Raw genomic sequence first — 16,921 nt, 5'->3', positions numbered from 1 at the left:
AAACGTGAGAAAAGGAACACTTAGCATGTTCTCCATCTCCTCTATGCTCTTGGTCCGAGCACGTGCTTGCCAGCCATCCTGTGCATTTGCTGAGTGATTAAGGCAAACTGTGAACACAGTTTGCACACAAATAAGGGTTTGCTTGTGATTCAGAAGACAAGATTATAAAGTCCCCGGAAGTGTTAGAACTGAAATGTAAGGAAGTAACATGCTTGATACTGGCATGCTAAAGGTAGGAACTGGAAATTAGCTATTGGACAGAGCCCAAACCTAGTAAACTAAAGGGCAGGGGCTTACATACTTCAAAGAAATAAATTCTGTGGCTGAAATTAAGCAAAACACAGAGGCTGTAGAGATGGCTTGATGGTTAAGAGCACTGGCTATTCTTTTAGAGGATGAAGGTTCAATTCCCAGCACCCACATCTTGAGGATCTAACACCCTCTTCTGGCCTGCTTGGTTGCCAGGCATGTGGTACATAGACACACATGCAAGGAATAAATATATATAATACCCATATACATAACATAATAATTTTTGCACAGTGTTTCTGCAACTAAAGACATTGATAAGATAATATAACTAATCCAGGGATTGCCCGACGGCTGCAGTGGCAAGTGGATTTCTGTGGATGCTTAGTGCATTTACAATGGACAGCTGAACAAGGAGGCAGGATTATTGCATACAGCTGACGTCAGATAAACAAGGAGCCAGGGTTGTGGGTCACAGATGGACCAAGGAGGCAGGTTTAGCTGTCTCAGTAGGAGCAGACTCTGTAGGGAGCAGTCTCCAGGCCCTCAGAGGGGGAGAAAGCTATGGAGGATATTTTGTGTGCATACTCTCAAGATTCACACATAGATTCCTTAGGAAGGCTTTGCCGTCCTTCTGAGCCTAACCCAGGGAAACTTTTTCACTCCCATGGGGCTGAGGCACTGGAGTCCTGGACATGGCTTATCAGTGTCTACAAAACGCATTCACCAGTGTCAACAACACAAATCCACTCAGGATTTCATTCACTCAGGGCTTCCTCCACTCCTCACACAAATTCACAGCTCTTTAATTCAACTGACTAACGGAGTTGTTGGGTCACGTATCTGACCGAGCATTGTGGGATTGCATTGTGTCTTGTGGTGTTGTGAAATGCTACCTAATGGTCCCTAAGAGCTTTGAGTGAATGGGTGCAGCTAAAGCAGGAATGACTTGGGTACGTCTCACTTGTGAAATATAGTTGGTGCCTGTCCTGTTTGGGAGGCATCTCCTTCCCAGAGTTTGAAACAGTTGGCTCAGCAGCGTCACCTACTGTTCAGCAGCAAGACTGGGCACTTCCTTTTCAGTGAGCACCTTCACTTTTTTTTTTTTTTTTTTTGATGACCTGGTATCCAAGTGATTAAAAAAAAAAAGTTTAAAAAAAGTCAAGGTTAAAGGGGGAGAGAATGGCCGTGCATGGAGGAGACACTCATTTCTGCTCCTAATAGCTATGATGGCACACTCTCGGAATCTGACTGTCTCATGAGCAACCTTGGCAGCAAATCCTGAAGGTGACGTGTCTTCTCCTCTCCTTCCATCAAACAGGCAGTGAAAATGCTAGCTGGCTGGCTAAGAGTGAAGGCAAAAAGAGCCAGAATTAAGAATGCCCATTTTTGAAGTTTATAGAACTCTGCTTTTTTAGATCAAACAGAAATAAAGCAGAATTCACACAAAATATTCAAATCTCTAATGCTAAAATTAAACAAAGCAAAAGTGTTTTTAAAAGATGTGTCTATTTTTACTTTATAAATATTTTGCCTGCATGTATGTATTCACTTGGTGTGTGTGGTGCCCTCAGAGGACAGAAGAGGGCGTTGGATGCCCTGGGACTAGGGTTACAGACTGTGAGCTGCCATGTGGGTTGGTGCTGGGAACTGAACCAAAGACCTCCACAAGAGCAGTAAACGCTTTCAACCCCTGCGCCATCTCTCCAGCCCTCCAGAAGTCTTTTTATGCACTAAAATCACGCGGCAAGAGCCAAGTGATGAGAACAATAAAAGTTAGTTTTCTTGAACAGTAACGTTTATCCTTGCCTCCAGCTTACTTCAAAGGTTGAAGAAATGAACAAGAAGCAGTGGAGTCTGGAATTGGGAGTCTCGGAGAACCCGTGTCTTACGGTCGCTGACTATAATGACAATGAGTTGATTGTCAAAAGGAAAAGTGAAAGAACCGAGAAGCTGCTTCCTCCTGAGGAGGAAGATGAACTTGCTAAGTAAGAATGTAGGAATAGTTCAAAGTCAATCATCACTCTGTCCTAAAATTAATCCTGATCCGGGCTAATTTGCACAATTAACAAATTTTACACTTCTGCTAGGACTATTCAGGTTCTACACGGTTATCAGAAGAATGTAAGTAATTTGATACTACTTATCCAATTACATTGGTAAGTATTTTTTAAGCAGTGCGGGTTGACTCACGTGAAGTGACGATCCTTCCAGTGCACTGTTGTTTAACGACACTGCCGAGCAGAGCAACTGAGGGTGATTGATTGAGTGGAGCGTGTACCAACATTTTCTTTGGTGTCATCCTTTGAAGCTAAAATCTTCATTTCTAGAGCAGGGTCCTTCTGAGACAGGAAAATATGGCTTGGAAACACATAAAAACCATATGTTAAGGACATTTATTATATATCATACACAACACGAATAGGCGAATACATAGCCTATATACATTATATAATGTGAACACAAAGACACATTATTAAAATGTTTATATAAATATTTTATATATCCATAAGTATGGATGGGTACTTATGCTAGAATTGTTAGTTCAGAGTGTGCTTATCAATAAGGATGTATTTATAGTTTTATGTCCACAAAATACTGTAATATGTAACCATTTAAGAAATGAGCTCTGTCCCAGAGAGACAGCTCAGCAACTAAGATCACTGGTTACTCTTGCAGTGGACCCAGGTTCAAGTCCCAGCACCCACACAGCAGCTCACAACTGTTTGTAACTTTAGTTCCAGGGGACACAGCATCCTGGCATTCACAGGCACCAGGCACACAAGTGGTGCACCGACAGACATGCAGGCCAAGCACCTACACACATAAACTAAAGTGAGTTGTCAAGCTGACTCAGACGTCCCAGGCCTCCCAGTAACTCTACAGAAACTCTTCGCTTTAACTGCACGTTGTACAGGGTGAGACATGGGCATCTAGTTCCCTTCCTCAGTGTTGAAATCCAGTTGTCCCGGCACTATTTACTGAAGAAACTTCCTTTCTCCCATGTGTGCTTTGGGTACCTTTGTCAACACTCAGGCGGCTGAGGGTTTTCTTCTGGTCCTCCATCCCATCCCATCCCATCCCATCCCATCCCATCCCATCCCATCCCATCCCATCCCATCCCATCCCAGCTCAGCCCATCCCATCCCATCCCATCCCATCATCCATCCCATCATCCCATCCCATCCCATCCCATCCCATCCCATCCCATCCCATCATCCCATCCCATCAAATCATCCCATCCCATCCCATCCCATCCCATCCCATCCCAGCTCAGCCCATCCCATCCCATCCCATCCCAGCCCATCCCATCCCATCCCATCCCATCCCATCCCATCATCCCATCCCATCCATCCCATCCCATCCCATCCCATCCCATCCCATCATCCCATCCCATCCCAGCCCAGCCCATCCCATCCCATCCCATCCCATCCCATCATCCCATCCCATCCCATCCCATCCCATCCCATCCCATGGCTTTACCTTTCTTTTTTGTTGTCAGTGTGGTGCTTTTTCTGTTCCTGTGGCTCTATGGCATGTTTTGTGACACCTTCGGCATCACCTTTTCTGTTCAGGATTTTTATTATTCCGTGGTCTTTCCCAATTCCCCATCATTTTAAACTTTTGTCTGTTTCTGTGAAGAACGTCTTAAAATTTGTATTGAGATTGTATCAAATCTATATATTTTTACTGTTATTGTTGTAATACAGCCCTTTTCACAATATTATTACTGTCAACCAGGAATACAAGGGGGCTTTCTGTTATGGAATTCATATGCCTTCCCAATGAGAAATCACTCCACAGCTTAGAGATCAATAAAGGGAAACCTCTAATAATCATGCAGCTAGATCTGACTGACACACAAAATGAACCAGCCCTAACAGAAACCCCCATCAGCTTATGTGGTTTCACGGCCCCAAGTTATACTTTGAGTTTTACAGAGATGGAAATTTCAGTTTGGCTGTTTGGATAAAATTTACAATGGAAAAAATATATATATATATATATAATTTAAATTTTAATTTAATTTAAAAATCAGATGTTAAAAATAAGGCTGTAAAGTTATAAAACAACTGTAAAATAACTTTTATAAAATAACAGAGTATTAAGACACTCAAGGCATACTACGAACCTAATCATCTCCTGTGTGTTTTAAGGATCATGGTGAGTAGCCATGGTTTTGTAGGCCGCCCTTGAATGTGAGGCTTTTTGATTTAGAGGTTGTTGTATGCATTCTGGAGATGACAGAGATGTTCCTCATGTGCAGTAGCTAAGTAAACTGTTAACAGTGTGGCAAAGATTATTGTTGAGTAATAAAGTCACAACATACGGACTGTCTTCCTGCTTACAACAGTTCCAACAGTGCTGTTGCTGCGCATTGAGTGCTGAGCAGGTGTCTAAGGGGTGATGAGCAGTTAGTTCAACTGATAAAGACACACGTTGAAGAATTTTTTTAATGTAACTTAATTTCACTGAAAGTAGAATGGCAGGTTTGCCCCTCCCCCTTTTTCTAGATTCTGTTCGTTTATCTGTGTTCTTCAAGCTTTGATGACAGTACTGAACCTAGGGCCTCATGCCAGCCAAGCAAGCACTGTGCACTGAGCGCCATCCCAGGTTTCTGTCACTTTTTTTTAAGGCCATCAAACAGCCTGTCTGGGCCTCCCAGGCTGACCTGGAATTCACACTGCCGTGTGCAGCTGAGCTTACAAGCCTATGACCCCATGCAGACTCCAGCCTTTTCTGTAAACTGCGAGATTCTGAAGCTACTGTTTGTATATGTCCACAAAGGACATGCAAACACGGATTCATTTGCTGCTCTATCACTTCACAGTTCATGTTTTTACAGCGTGTTGTGGCATGTGCTGTTTATGATTTAAACAATGTCATCCAACCCCAGCCGTTCTGAGGTTCCGTTCTGAACCAGTCGGCTCCCTGTGTGCACTCACACGGTGGCTTGCCCTTCCCTTGTCCCCCTCCTTCCTTTACAGGTTATCTAGTACATTACCACACCGATTGTGAGGGAAAGAACAGTCGTGACACACAGAGTGCTTAGAGTACCGTGCACCGACTGCACAGTAGATAGAGAGCGCTAACCCCAGTTACAGGAGCCACTGCATGGGGAATGGTGCCGCCCACCATGGGCTGGGTTTTCCCACACTATTTAATGTACAATCAAGACAGTCCACTGTGGACATGACCTCAGGCCAACCTGACTTAGAAATCCCCCACTGAGATTCTCTTCTCAGGTGACTCCTGGTTATGTCAAGTTGACAATTAGAACTATCACAAGTTCTATTATTCTTTGTCCCTTAAGTTCTGTTTATAGTTGAATCTGCTTTATAGGAAAGGATTGTACTTTAAATCAAATATAATTGTTATGGACATGTGAAGTAAATTACTGCAGAGATAGTTATTTTTTTTTAAAACGACAGTGTTTGTATTTTATATGTTTAATGTTTGCCTAAAAAGATTTTAATTTTTTTTAAGGCTGACAAAGAGACAAGCTGAAGAAAAGCACAAGGTACTGTAAGTGAATAATCCAAAGCATAGTTTGATTAGTTGTAGGAGTAAAGCAGACCCCGGGGACCTGGGCTGCAGGCTGAGTGACATCCCACTGCGGGGAGCTACAGCTGTCATGGCTGCCATCGGCATCACCATAACCCTGAGCACCGAGGATGCGAACCTCAGCCTCCCAGTGCCCATCCCCGGTGCTGCCCACCCCAAGCCTGCACCGTGGGTATCTGGTAGGGAGTCAGGTCTGTGAGTCCTCACGAGGGCAGTGTCTGTCCTACAGACATAGTCATGGCAAGGAAGGTTTGGAAACAACACCGGGTTTTATTATGTGAAAATAGGAGTTTCAGCCAGAGGAACAGGACAACGCTTCTGTGTGCCAGGCTGCCCAAAAGAGTGACCCAGGAAGCCATTCCTCCCTGACGGTGATGGAGACTGATGCTGAGGAAGGAAGGGGCATGGAAGATGCAGATTTCCAGGTCCTGGTGGTTTCAGTTCAAGGCAGTAAATGCATAGCAGATCTTACCCATTCTAGAAACTGTCCATGGCCCAGGAGCCTTCACACAATTCCCCTGCAACATTAGCAGAATCATGAGCTTGCAGGCAGGAGAATGAGGAGTTGGAGAATGTTCCCAAAGTTGGGTGAATGAGGCTGTAAAGGCCCAAAGTCAGGCAAAGGTTTATAGTGTCTACATCTGGTGACCCTGTGGACGTCCACAACAGCATCCCAGTGTCTGTGTCTGGTGCCCCCAGGAAGTCCACTACAGCATCCCAGTGTCTGTGTCTGGTGACTGTATAGACGTCCACTACAGCATCCCAGTGTCTGTGTCTGGTGACCCTATGACATCCACTACAGCATCCCAGCCCCCTGTGCAGGGATGAGCGATGGAGGGGTGCTGTGAACCAGGGTACAGAGGAACAAGCTAAACAGGAAGACCAAGTGTGTACCTGGGCTGTAGGCCATGATTCTGCAGGAGCTTCCTCCTTGCCTGAGACAAAGAGGAAGGCAGTGGAGAGGATGAGGAGGGTCAAGTGAGACCCTGAGTTGGTGGCCACCCCAAAGTCCATCCTGTTGAAACTTCAGTTACCAGCACAGATGCCCAGAGACCCCCAAACCAGGGATGACGCAGAGTAAAAAAGTCCGCTCACCGGCTCTGCAGGCTCGGCTGGCAGGCTGGTTAAAGGCAGGCTCACCCTCTGCGAACATCCTCTCTCAGTCAAGATGAACTGAGATCCCAGCAGCCACAAAGGGAAACAGACATGGAGCCGCCAGTGCTGGCCTTCTCCTGTTGGCCAGCTAACTAGAGACAACTGCTTTCTCTATATGCTGTGGGATTTGATTATTTATACTCAATCCTGACGTACAATAAATATTTAAGTTGATTGTTTTGTTTTGTTTTGTTTTTCAAAACAGGGTTTCTCTGTGTAGTTTTGGTGCCTGTCTGGGTTCTCACTCTGTAGACCAGGCTGCCCTCGAACTCACAGAGATCCGCCTGACTCTGCCTCCCGAGTGCTGGGATTAAAGGCGTGCACCACGACCACCAGGTGTTAAGTTGACTTTTTTAAAAAAAAGAATTATTTATGTATACAGTGTTCTGCCTGCATGTCTGCCTGCAGGCCAGAAGAGGGCACCAGATCTCATTACAGATGGTTGTGAGCCACCATGTGGTTGCTGGGAATTGAACTCGGGACCTATTGGAAGAGCAGCTGGTGCTCTTAACCTCTGAGCCATCTCTCCAGCCCTTAAGCTGACTTTTTAAGTAGGTGCCTGGTGCTGGTGAGGAGGCTCAGGGAGTACGCATGCTTGCTACAAAAAGCCAGGGGGGGCCAAACTGGATCCCAGGCACCCGAGCAAAGAGGAAAGGGAAGAACACACTCCACATGCACCGGGTGGCGGCTTTATTATTACATACAGGAATAAACATTTTAATTTAAAATAACTGCAAACAACTATTAACATTAGTCTTAGTTATAAGTAAATAAGCATCAAAAAATCCTTTTATTAAGATATGTTATCTAAGACAATATGATGTTGTATTAACTGAAATATATTATGGAGGTAAAGTAAAAAGACTTGAAAAGGAGTATGTTTTGAAAAAGAAATGAAGAAACGGGAGACATAAGGGTTAGGTGTGGTAGCACACACCTTCAATCCCAGAGACAGATCTCTGTGAGTTCATGGCCAGTTTGGTCTCATAGAAAATTCTAGGCCCTAATAAAATTCTGTCTCAAAATTAATTAATTATTAATAAACAGGAGCCGTTAATCGGGTCTTGACAAACTCAGTCTTATCTAGAATTACATTTCTACTTAGGTGTTTTATTAAAGTCTAAAAACCACTACTTCTGTGCGCTTACTACTTTCTATGTAAATTTGGGAGACATTTTGAAATAATGCTGTTTTACAGATGGAAACCCAAGTGCATCAAGTCAACGAAATGGAAGAAGCCAACAGCCGAAGTCAGCCTTCTGAGACAGCCTCAGGCAATGGTGAGTTGCCCCGTCCCTGCTGTGAGTCCGTGTGCAGCTGAGTGAGCACCCTGAAGGGGCGTGAACAGGAGGCCTCTGCTGCGTCTGGGTCCCTTCGTCCATCCCTCAGGCCTGAGTCACAGAATGCTGAAGTGCTCAGGTTCTGGGCCCACAGGAGATGCCCTCTGTACCATGCTAGACAGAGAACCACTTCAACTCCCAGCCAGAGGGCTCTGGGGACTCCTGCTGCACCCCACATGAGAGGCATTCACAGCCGGTTCTTCTTGCTGTAGTAACCTTAGAACTCCACCTCCTCAAACCTCGATCACTTCTGACCCTGGAACCATCTGTTTTGAAAGTTCAGATCCTGTCCTGTTCCTCTGCCCTCCAGATCCCCGCTGTCACTTCTCACTGCGGGGGCTCGCTCTCCCTGGCTGCTCTAGTTTTCCGTGGGTCTCTTTTCAGCCCGACACCCCTTAGACATTTGTCACCCTAACAGTACCATGTGTTTCAATAACTCTGCTGAGGCCTTCTTGACCAAAATAAATTACATGTATGTAAAGCGTGCCATCATGTGTTAGGTGTCTGAATGTTTTAACACATACTTCACCACCATTGTCGACGTGGGTAACAATAAATCTTCCTCCACAGTTGTTTCGTCTTGTATTCCCATTAAGAAGCTACCAATTCATCTTGAAAAGTACTTGAATCATTTTCCACTCCCATTACCAATATATAGACTCAGAGTGTCCAGTTCCTCTGTGTTTGCACATAGTATTATCATGGGCCTTTTTCATTTCCACCATTCTAGTAAGTGCCTAGTGTATAGATCAGTGTTGTTTTTTTAAACAGTATTTTCAGTACTTCTTTGATGACTTCATATGATGTATTTTGGTCGTATTACCCTCCCTTCCCCACGCTCCTCTCCACTCCCCCAGCCTTGAGTTTTGTCCCCTCTACGCCATGCAGTCCAGTGTGTTGCCAGTTAATCTTGGGGATGGGACCTGCCCCGGCATGTGTGTGACCGACCAGGGGTCCTTCTCCCTCCACCAATATCAAATGCCAATGGCTCCTGAGCCGGTCGTGGGATTTTATGCCCACCTCCCCATCTAATGCTCGGATTTTTTTCTGTTTGAGCTCGTGCATGTCTTTTGCATACCATAACAGCTACTGTGACTTCCTATGTGTAACCCACCCTGCTGTGCCTTGGTGTGATCACAATCTCTGCCTCTTAGAATTTTCCAGCCCCTCTTTCTCGAAGATCCCTGGGCCTTAGGGAGGGGTGGGATTTGTATGTCGCATCTGGGACTGAGCACTCCACAGTCTTCTCTACACATTGACTCTGAGAATCTCTATTAATCGCCATCTACAGCAAGAAGGAGCTTCTCTGATGAGGTTGAGAGATGTTCTGATTTATGTGTATAGAGCAAGTCATTAGGGGTCATTTTAGTGCTGCGTCCATTTAGCAGAACAACAGCTCTAGATTCTTCTCTAGGGCCTCTGACCTATCTAGCCACAGATTCTTGGCCACTTTAACAGTGCTAGGTATGAATTCCATCTCATGGCGCAGACCTCGGATCCAATCAGAAAGTGGTTGGCTAATCCTGTGACATTTCTGCCACTGTTTCTCCAGTGGGCGTATCTTGTCAGGCCAGTCATTGCAGTTTTCAGGGGTCCCAGCTGGGGGAAACTGATGAGTACTTCTCTCCTCCAGTCGCATGCATAGCGCCCTCCAGTGCCATGCAAGCTAGCCAGTAGGGATGTGGCCTCCAGGGGAGTACCGGCTTGATTTTTGCATGTTCTGGTACTGAGGTTTGTGTTGTCTTCAGCAAGAGTCTTACTGACAAGCTCTGGAGGGTAACCAAGAGTACTGACAACAGTGTCATGTGACTCCATCGGCCAACAACTCAAAAAGAGGTAACCTGTTCCGGATACGGGCATCTTTGTGCCAGCATAGGGTGTCTAGCTGGGTTCAGTCCCCCCATTCAGTGTTATTTGTAAAGTCAGTGTTAACCTTCTTCCCTGTGTCTGTTTTCTGTTGAATGGTGTGTGTGTGTGTGTGTGTGTGTGTGTGTGTGTGTGTGTGTGTGTGTGTGTGTGGTTCTGGGGACTGGACCTAGGCCCTTGTGCATGCTAAGCACATGCTGCACCGCTGAGCTGTGTCTCCAACTCTCCGGCTACTTTTTTACTTTGAAAGAGTCTTGGTAAATTCCTCAACTGGCCTTGAACTCACGATGTGGCTCAGGTACTAAGTGGCCTTTGATACTCCTGCCTCAACCTCCTAGGTAGCTGGGATTACAGACCTGTGCCACTGGGTGTTCTAGGTTCCCTTTGTCCCTTTGAAAACCCTGGCAAATGAAAGCAACCTGGGTTTAATTCAGCTCAGACTTCCAGATCACAAGGAGGAAGTCGAGGCAGGTACCTGGAGTCAGGAGACACGGGAGAACATGCTGCTGACTCACTAGCTGACTCGTAGGTTCACACTCAGCTAGCTTCTCTTGCACAGCTAGCGCGACCCACAGCAGGCTATGCCTTCCTGCGCCAGTTAGCAACCGAGGCCATGCCCCACAGAATGCCCACAGGCCAATCTGATTGCTTAGTTGAGGTTCCCTCTTCCCTGGTTATATGAAGTTGACTGTAGAAACTAACCACACACTAGGCCTGAATTCTATATCTTCATTAATAAACTGTCTTTTTTGATACTTTTGTCAATATTTATTAAATTTTAATCATTAAACTCCAATTTGATTTCTTTATCCTCAAGGAATACAATTCTTGTTGCTTAAATTGTTTTGACTTAATAATCCTGTGCAGGTTTACTTCAGATCTTAGCATGTGTATTGACATGATGAAGCATGCTTACGCTGCCCACTGTCCCACTGACTGTGGGCCCCATCTCTTACTGAGTAGGTGGGTTTGGAATCTCAGATGGTGTCTGTGAATTTCTTCGGGCACTGTGGCCAAATTTTGTGTCTTGTATTTGCAAAGTGTCACTGGGTGCACAAACTGGGCAGGATGCAACCTCCTGTTGTGTCCTCCCCGTCCATGATGGAACGTTGACTGTCTTGGTCCTCTTCAGGTCTTAGGAAGATAGCCAGGGGCGCTGTGAGTTCATGAGTGCAGTGGCCCTGTGTTACGTTGCATTTTTAACCTGTATTTTATGTGTCTGTGTGTTGGCCTGAATGTATGCATGTTCACCATGTGTGTGCAGTGCCAGCAGAGGTCAAAAGAGGGCATCAGATCCCCTGAGACTGGAGTTACAGGTGGTTGTGAGCCACCATGTGTGTGCTGGGAGTCCAATTCAGGTCTTCTACAAGATCAGCCAGTAGTCTGAACCTCTGACCATCTCTCTAGCCCTTAGGTGGTTGATGTCTCTTGTTGTTGCTTGTTGGTTGTTGTTGTTGTTGTTGCAGGGTGTAGTTGTAGCTTGCTTTTTATTTAGCCTGACAGTCTGTCCTTCACCTGAAGTTTTCAATCATGTTCGTTCTACATAAGTACTCAGAGTCTATTGACTCTTTAATAACATTTTATTGGACATAAGAGTAACAACCCCTGACGATCTAAAATTTACAAGCGTCTTTTGACTTCTGAAACGGAACTCCTGCAGCAACCTAACAATTGCCTCCTCCTTTTCCTGCTAGACGCCCATGTGAGGGCATCTGCTTAACCACACAGCGTTCATGTCCTTGATACATGTGAATTGCAGCCACCAATATATCTGAGAGTCAAACTGCCCTGCTAGAGATGGCGGGCATCCACATTGTGGTTAAGAAGCAGTGTGCTTGTAGAACGTGGCTTGTATTTTTTTAACCTTAGTTTATATTTGTCTTGGCTTCAGGTCATACCACTTAGGGACAGAAGTATGTTCATAACTCTGATAAACTGCTTCTTATGGCCTCCTGTGTTTTCTTTTATTAACAGATTATAAAACAGACTAATTTGTATGTATGTTTTATACATTCATGACAAACATCTTATGGGTTTTTTTTTTCAACATTCCTACAGTATGTGGTTCTGTGAATTTTTCAGATTATGCAAAAGCCCAATACAATTCAAAAAACACAATGTATACATGGACTGACACTGTTCCAATATGCCTTGTTTGAGGGTAAGCTGTAGTTAAATTTGTCCACCATTGTGCTGTTTAGTTCATATTGATTTGGATTTGTTTGAGCAAACATTAAATTTTTAAAAAGGTAGTTCTCATGAGTCTACCTCTTTGAATTTCAATATGGGATACATTTAAGTCACATTAAACACGTCCACACTTCCTTCTGCTCTTATGACAGCCTCCAGTCACCCCTGACGCCCAGGGTTGGGCAGGACCTTTCTGGAAGACTATTGGGACTTTTGCATTATGATATGACCATGAGCCTGTGGGGCCCAGGAATGGAATGTGGTAGTTTGGATGAGAATGGTCCCCACAGGCTCATATATTGCTTTGCCCCCAGTTGGTGGAACTGTTTGGGAAGGACTAGGAGGCGTGGCCTTGTTGGAGGAGGTGTGTCACTGCTCCATTCTGTCCTGTGGTCTTTGCAAGTTGCATTTTACCAAATTCACCTTCCTCACCATAGAGAGTCCAGAAGGCTTTGAAGTTTAAAAAGACTAGTGCTGTGCTGTTCCCAGGGTGTCTCTCATGTTCTGCCTCTTGGTTATGTTTCAAGATGTGAGTCCTCAGATACTGCTCCAGCACAATGCCGGCCTGCCTTCTGCTGTGCTCACAGCCATGATGGTCAGTAGACTCTCATCCTCCGAAAGTAAGCCCCTAATTAAAGTTTTATAAGTTGCCTTGAGCATGGCGTTTTATCACAGCAATAGAGAAATAACTAAGATTGATATATTTAAGATACATTAAGCATCTCGCCCCTTCCCAGTCCTGTTCAGCCAGCCTCCAGTTCTCCGCAGTGTTAGGCAGAACCTCTCTACTAACCCATTGTACCCTGACTTATGAGTTTATCCAGCGGCCTGCTGGGAATGAACATGCCTCCTGGCATTCTGTGAGCACTGCAGTTCCCTGGAAGCTCTCCAGGTCTTTCCATTAGTTAAAGATGCCTTCCTGCATGAGCATTCTGTCACACTCTGTGTTGGAGGGGTCTCAGCAGATCTGCAGTGTTCTGCCACACTGCTCCATCCCCTCCGGGGTTCTGTCCTGTGGTCTCTGCAAGCCGCATCTTACCAAATTCACCTTGCTCACCATAGAGTCCAGAAGGCTCCACATCAGTTCCTTGCTTTCCGACCTGGACCCTCTCTTTACAGGAAGATACGACACTGAGAGACCTTTTCATCTGTTTTCTGTCAACCATAGATCATTATCTTCATAACCTATTATCTTAATAACCGTCAATGAAATTATTTTGGCTGTTTTGATTTTCTTGTTCTTTTGTGTTGAAGTGAAATCAGTACCTCTTACATCTTGAAAGGAAGTTGATTACAATGGAGTCTCCATAAATGAATGGACCAGCTAGAGTTCTTCACCTTTTGTGTGTCTCTGAGTCCAGCTCATCCTCCATTTCTCAGTGTAGCTTTTTTCTCCTTGGAACAGTCTGCCTTGAGCCCATTTTAGATCACTGATTCTCGTGGGTAATCACAGGACGGTCTCTTACAGTGTTTATCTGAATGTATAATGCTCATTTATCTGAATATATAAATCTCATTTTGTATCCTTTCTCCTCTAGATTTGAACCTAAACAAAAGCAAGGTGTATTAGTCAAGGTTCTTTAGAGTAATAAAACTTATAGAATGAATATATTTAAATAAAGATGATTTATTAGAGTTGCTTATAGACTGTGGTCCAGCTAGTCCAACAATGGCTGTCTACCAATAGAAGGTCCAAGAGTCCAGTAGTTGTTCAGTCCATGAGGCTGGATGTCTCAGCTGGTCCTCAGTATATGCTGAAATCCTGAAGAAGAAGCAGGCTCAAATGCCAATGAAAGAATGGACTTGGTAGAGAGCAAGCCGGCAAAGAGAGAGAGCTTCCTTCTTAGATGTTCTTTATATAACCTGCCAGCGGAAGGTATGGTCCAGATTAAAGGTGGACCTTGCCACTTCTGTATCTGGATTAGGAATGAGTCTTCCCACTTCAAATTATTTAATTAAGAAAAAAAAACTTTACAGGTGTGCCTAGCCATTTGGGTTTTAGTTAATCCCAGATGTAGTCAAGTTGACAACCAAGAAGAGCCATCACACAAGGTCTCATTTGTTTTATCTGCAGAATTTAACACTACATTCCTCATCATAGGCACATAGTGCTTTATTGTTCAGTGTATGAGTTATTGACTGTGAAAACATAGTCCCTGTGTACAAAATATGCTCGTGCATAACTTATTCCCATGCTGTCCTCTCTCATACAGATTCTAGTAGCCCGCTGGAACTCTGGGACATGATTCATTCATATGAAAGACTGTTGGAGCTTAAAAATAGTCACGACGAACTATTCACAGGGAAACTTGAAAACATGGAAAATGAGGCCAGTGGGGCACAGAGAGAACAAACAGAAATGAAGAAAATAAAATCCTTTGTACAGCATAAAGGAGTGCAAGGGGAAGAACTCCGCGCCTTGAGGCATGACATCTTAGTTGGTTTTTCTTTTTTTTTCTTTTTTCTTTTCTTTTCTTTTTTTTTTTTTTTTCTTTTTGGTTTTTCGAGACAGAGTTTCTCTGTGTAGCTTTGCGCCTTTCCTGGAACTCACTTGGTAGCCCAGGCTGGCCTTGAACTCACAGAGATCCGCCTGCCTCTGCCTCCCAAGTGCTGGGATTAAAGGTGTGCGCCACCACCGCCCAGCCTTTAGTTGGTTTTTTAAATTTTTTAATTTTCATTTTATATTTATGTGTCTATATACCACGTGCATACAGTGCCCTCAGAGGCCAGCAGAGGGCACCAGACTGCCTGGAACTAGAGTGACAGGTGACTGTGAGCCACCATATATATGGGTGCTAGTAATCCAACCCAGGTCCTGTGCAAGAGCAGCCAGGGCTTTTCACCATTGAGCCCTTTCTCCAGCCCCGTGACATCTTAGTTTGGAAGAAACACTTGAACCATCATATTGTATTATAGATCTGCAGTGGGGTTTTCATAATTTCTGGTCTAGTGCCCTAGAGGAAAGAACATTTTCAGTCCTGTGGAGTATGGAATTATTGGAGAAAGCGTAACCACCTCATTTAGGTATGAGCATTTTAAATAAGTAAATTCATAATCTTCAAAACTAGAATTCAAATGGTTATGCTGAGTTCTATTATTCACTTAGGAATAAGAATTTATGATCATTCTCAAATTTTTCTGTTACAGTTGATGCTGCAAGAAATACCATTTGAACTTTTTTTCTGAATTTTTTTTTTTTTCTGAGACAGGGTTTCTCTGTGTAGCTTTGCGCCTTTCCTGGAACTCACTCTGTAGCCCAGGCTGGCCTTGAACTCACAGAGATCCACCTGCCTCTGCCTCCCAGTGCTAGGATTAAAGGTTTGTGCCACCACCACCCAGCTGTATTGATGTATCCAACCGTCTTATTAAATAAGAAACACAGAAACAATGTAAAAGAGAAAGCCGAGAGGTCAGAGCTCAGAGCTAAAATCTCATCCTTCCTCCTGCTGTCCCAGCTTCGCGAAAAGAGACCTACTTCCTGTCGGTTCGTTTTTTTTTTTATATTATGTTGTTCTGCCTTCTCATTGGTTGTAAACCCAAACACATGACTGCCTCGTCACTGTCTGAATGTACAGCCCCCTAGGTCTTAAAGGCATATGTCTCCAATGCTGACTATATCCCTGAACACACAGAGATCTTATGGGATTAAAGGCGTGTGCCACCACCGCCACACTCTTGCTATGGCTCTAATAGCTCTGACCCTGAACACACAGATATCTATGGGATTAAAGGCGTGTGCCACCACCGCCACACTCTTGCTATGGCTCTAATAGCTCTGACCCTGAACACACAGATATCTATGGGATTAAAAGCGTGTGCCACCACCGCCACACTCTTGCTATGGCTCTAATAGCTCTGACCCCCGGACAACTTTATTTATTAACATACAATCAAAATAATAATTCAGTACAATTAGATTACCACCACACAGCTGTTTTCTGAATTTCTAAATATTTTGGAAAAAATCATCTGTATACAATTACTTGTTCAAAATATAGGAATATTTTCCAGGAGGGGGTGGCGCACGCCTTTAATCCCAGCACTCGGGAGGCAGAGCCAGGTGGATCTTTGTGAGTTCGAGGCCAGCCTGGTCTACAGAGCAAGGTCCAGGAAAGGCGCAAAGCTACATAGAGAAACCCTGTCTCGAAAAACCAAAAAACAAAAACAAAAAACAAAATATAGGAATATTTTTAAAGGCTTTAGATCAATACATCTTAATTATTCTAAAGAGAGCTTAACATTCATTGATTGCTCCATCCAAAGAGAATAAAAGGATCATTATCTCTCAACTTAAATATTTTTAAACTTATACAATTGTACTCTTGAATTAATTACTCATTTACATTGCTAGGGATCCAATAAAGGTAATCATGACTGACATGCCCTCTAGAGGCTGATAAGCTAGACCTCCATCTGTACTTTGGTTAACACAAATGAAATAAAAAGAAAATGGAGATGACTGATTAACCTATTCAATATGTCTCTTTCATGCATTGATAAAATTAAGGCATATTTCTTTGTTAAAGAACTACTTATTTCTGTTGAATGATCAGATC

The 16,921-nt window shown here is 44.1% G+C and overlaps 1 protein-coding gene across 1 annotated transcript in view; it reads left to right on the top strand.

Moving 5' to 3' along the window:
* Window positions 1-15,516, top strand: part of LOC114694087 — a 96,096-nt gene extending 80,580 nt beyond the window's left edge. Inside the window, exons 21-25 of the mRNA XM_037208245.1 lie at window positions 2,065-2,237; window positions 5,737-5,770; window positions 8,168-8,249; window positions 14,579-14,789; window positions 15,513-15,516. Of these exons, the coding sequence (XP_037064140.1) occupies window positions 2,065-2,237; window positions 5,737-5,770; window positions 8,168-8,249; window positions 14,579-14,789; window positions 15,513-15,516 (504 nt within the window). The remainder of the gene's footprint in view (window positions 1-2,064; window positions 2,238-5,736; window positions 5,771-8,167; window positions 8,250-14,578; window positions 14,790-15,512) is intronic.
* Window positions 15,517-16,921: the final 1,405 nt, after the last annotated feature.

This window comes from Peromyscus leucopus, chromosome 7 (genome assembly GCF_004664715.2).
Source record: "Peromyscus leucopus breed LL Stock chromosome 7, UCI_PerLeu_2.1, whole genome shotgun sequence".
Classification (NCBI taxonomy): Eukaryota; Metazoa; Chordata; class Mammalia; order Rodentia; family Cricetidae; genus Peromyscus; species Peromyscus leucopus.
This window is presented reverse-complemented; position numbering and strand designations above follow the sequence as displayed.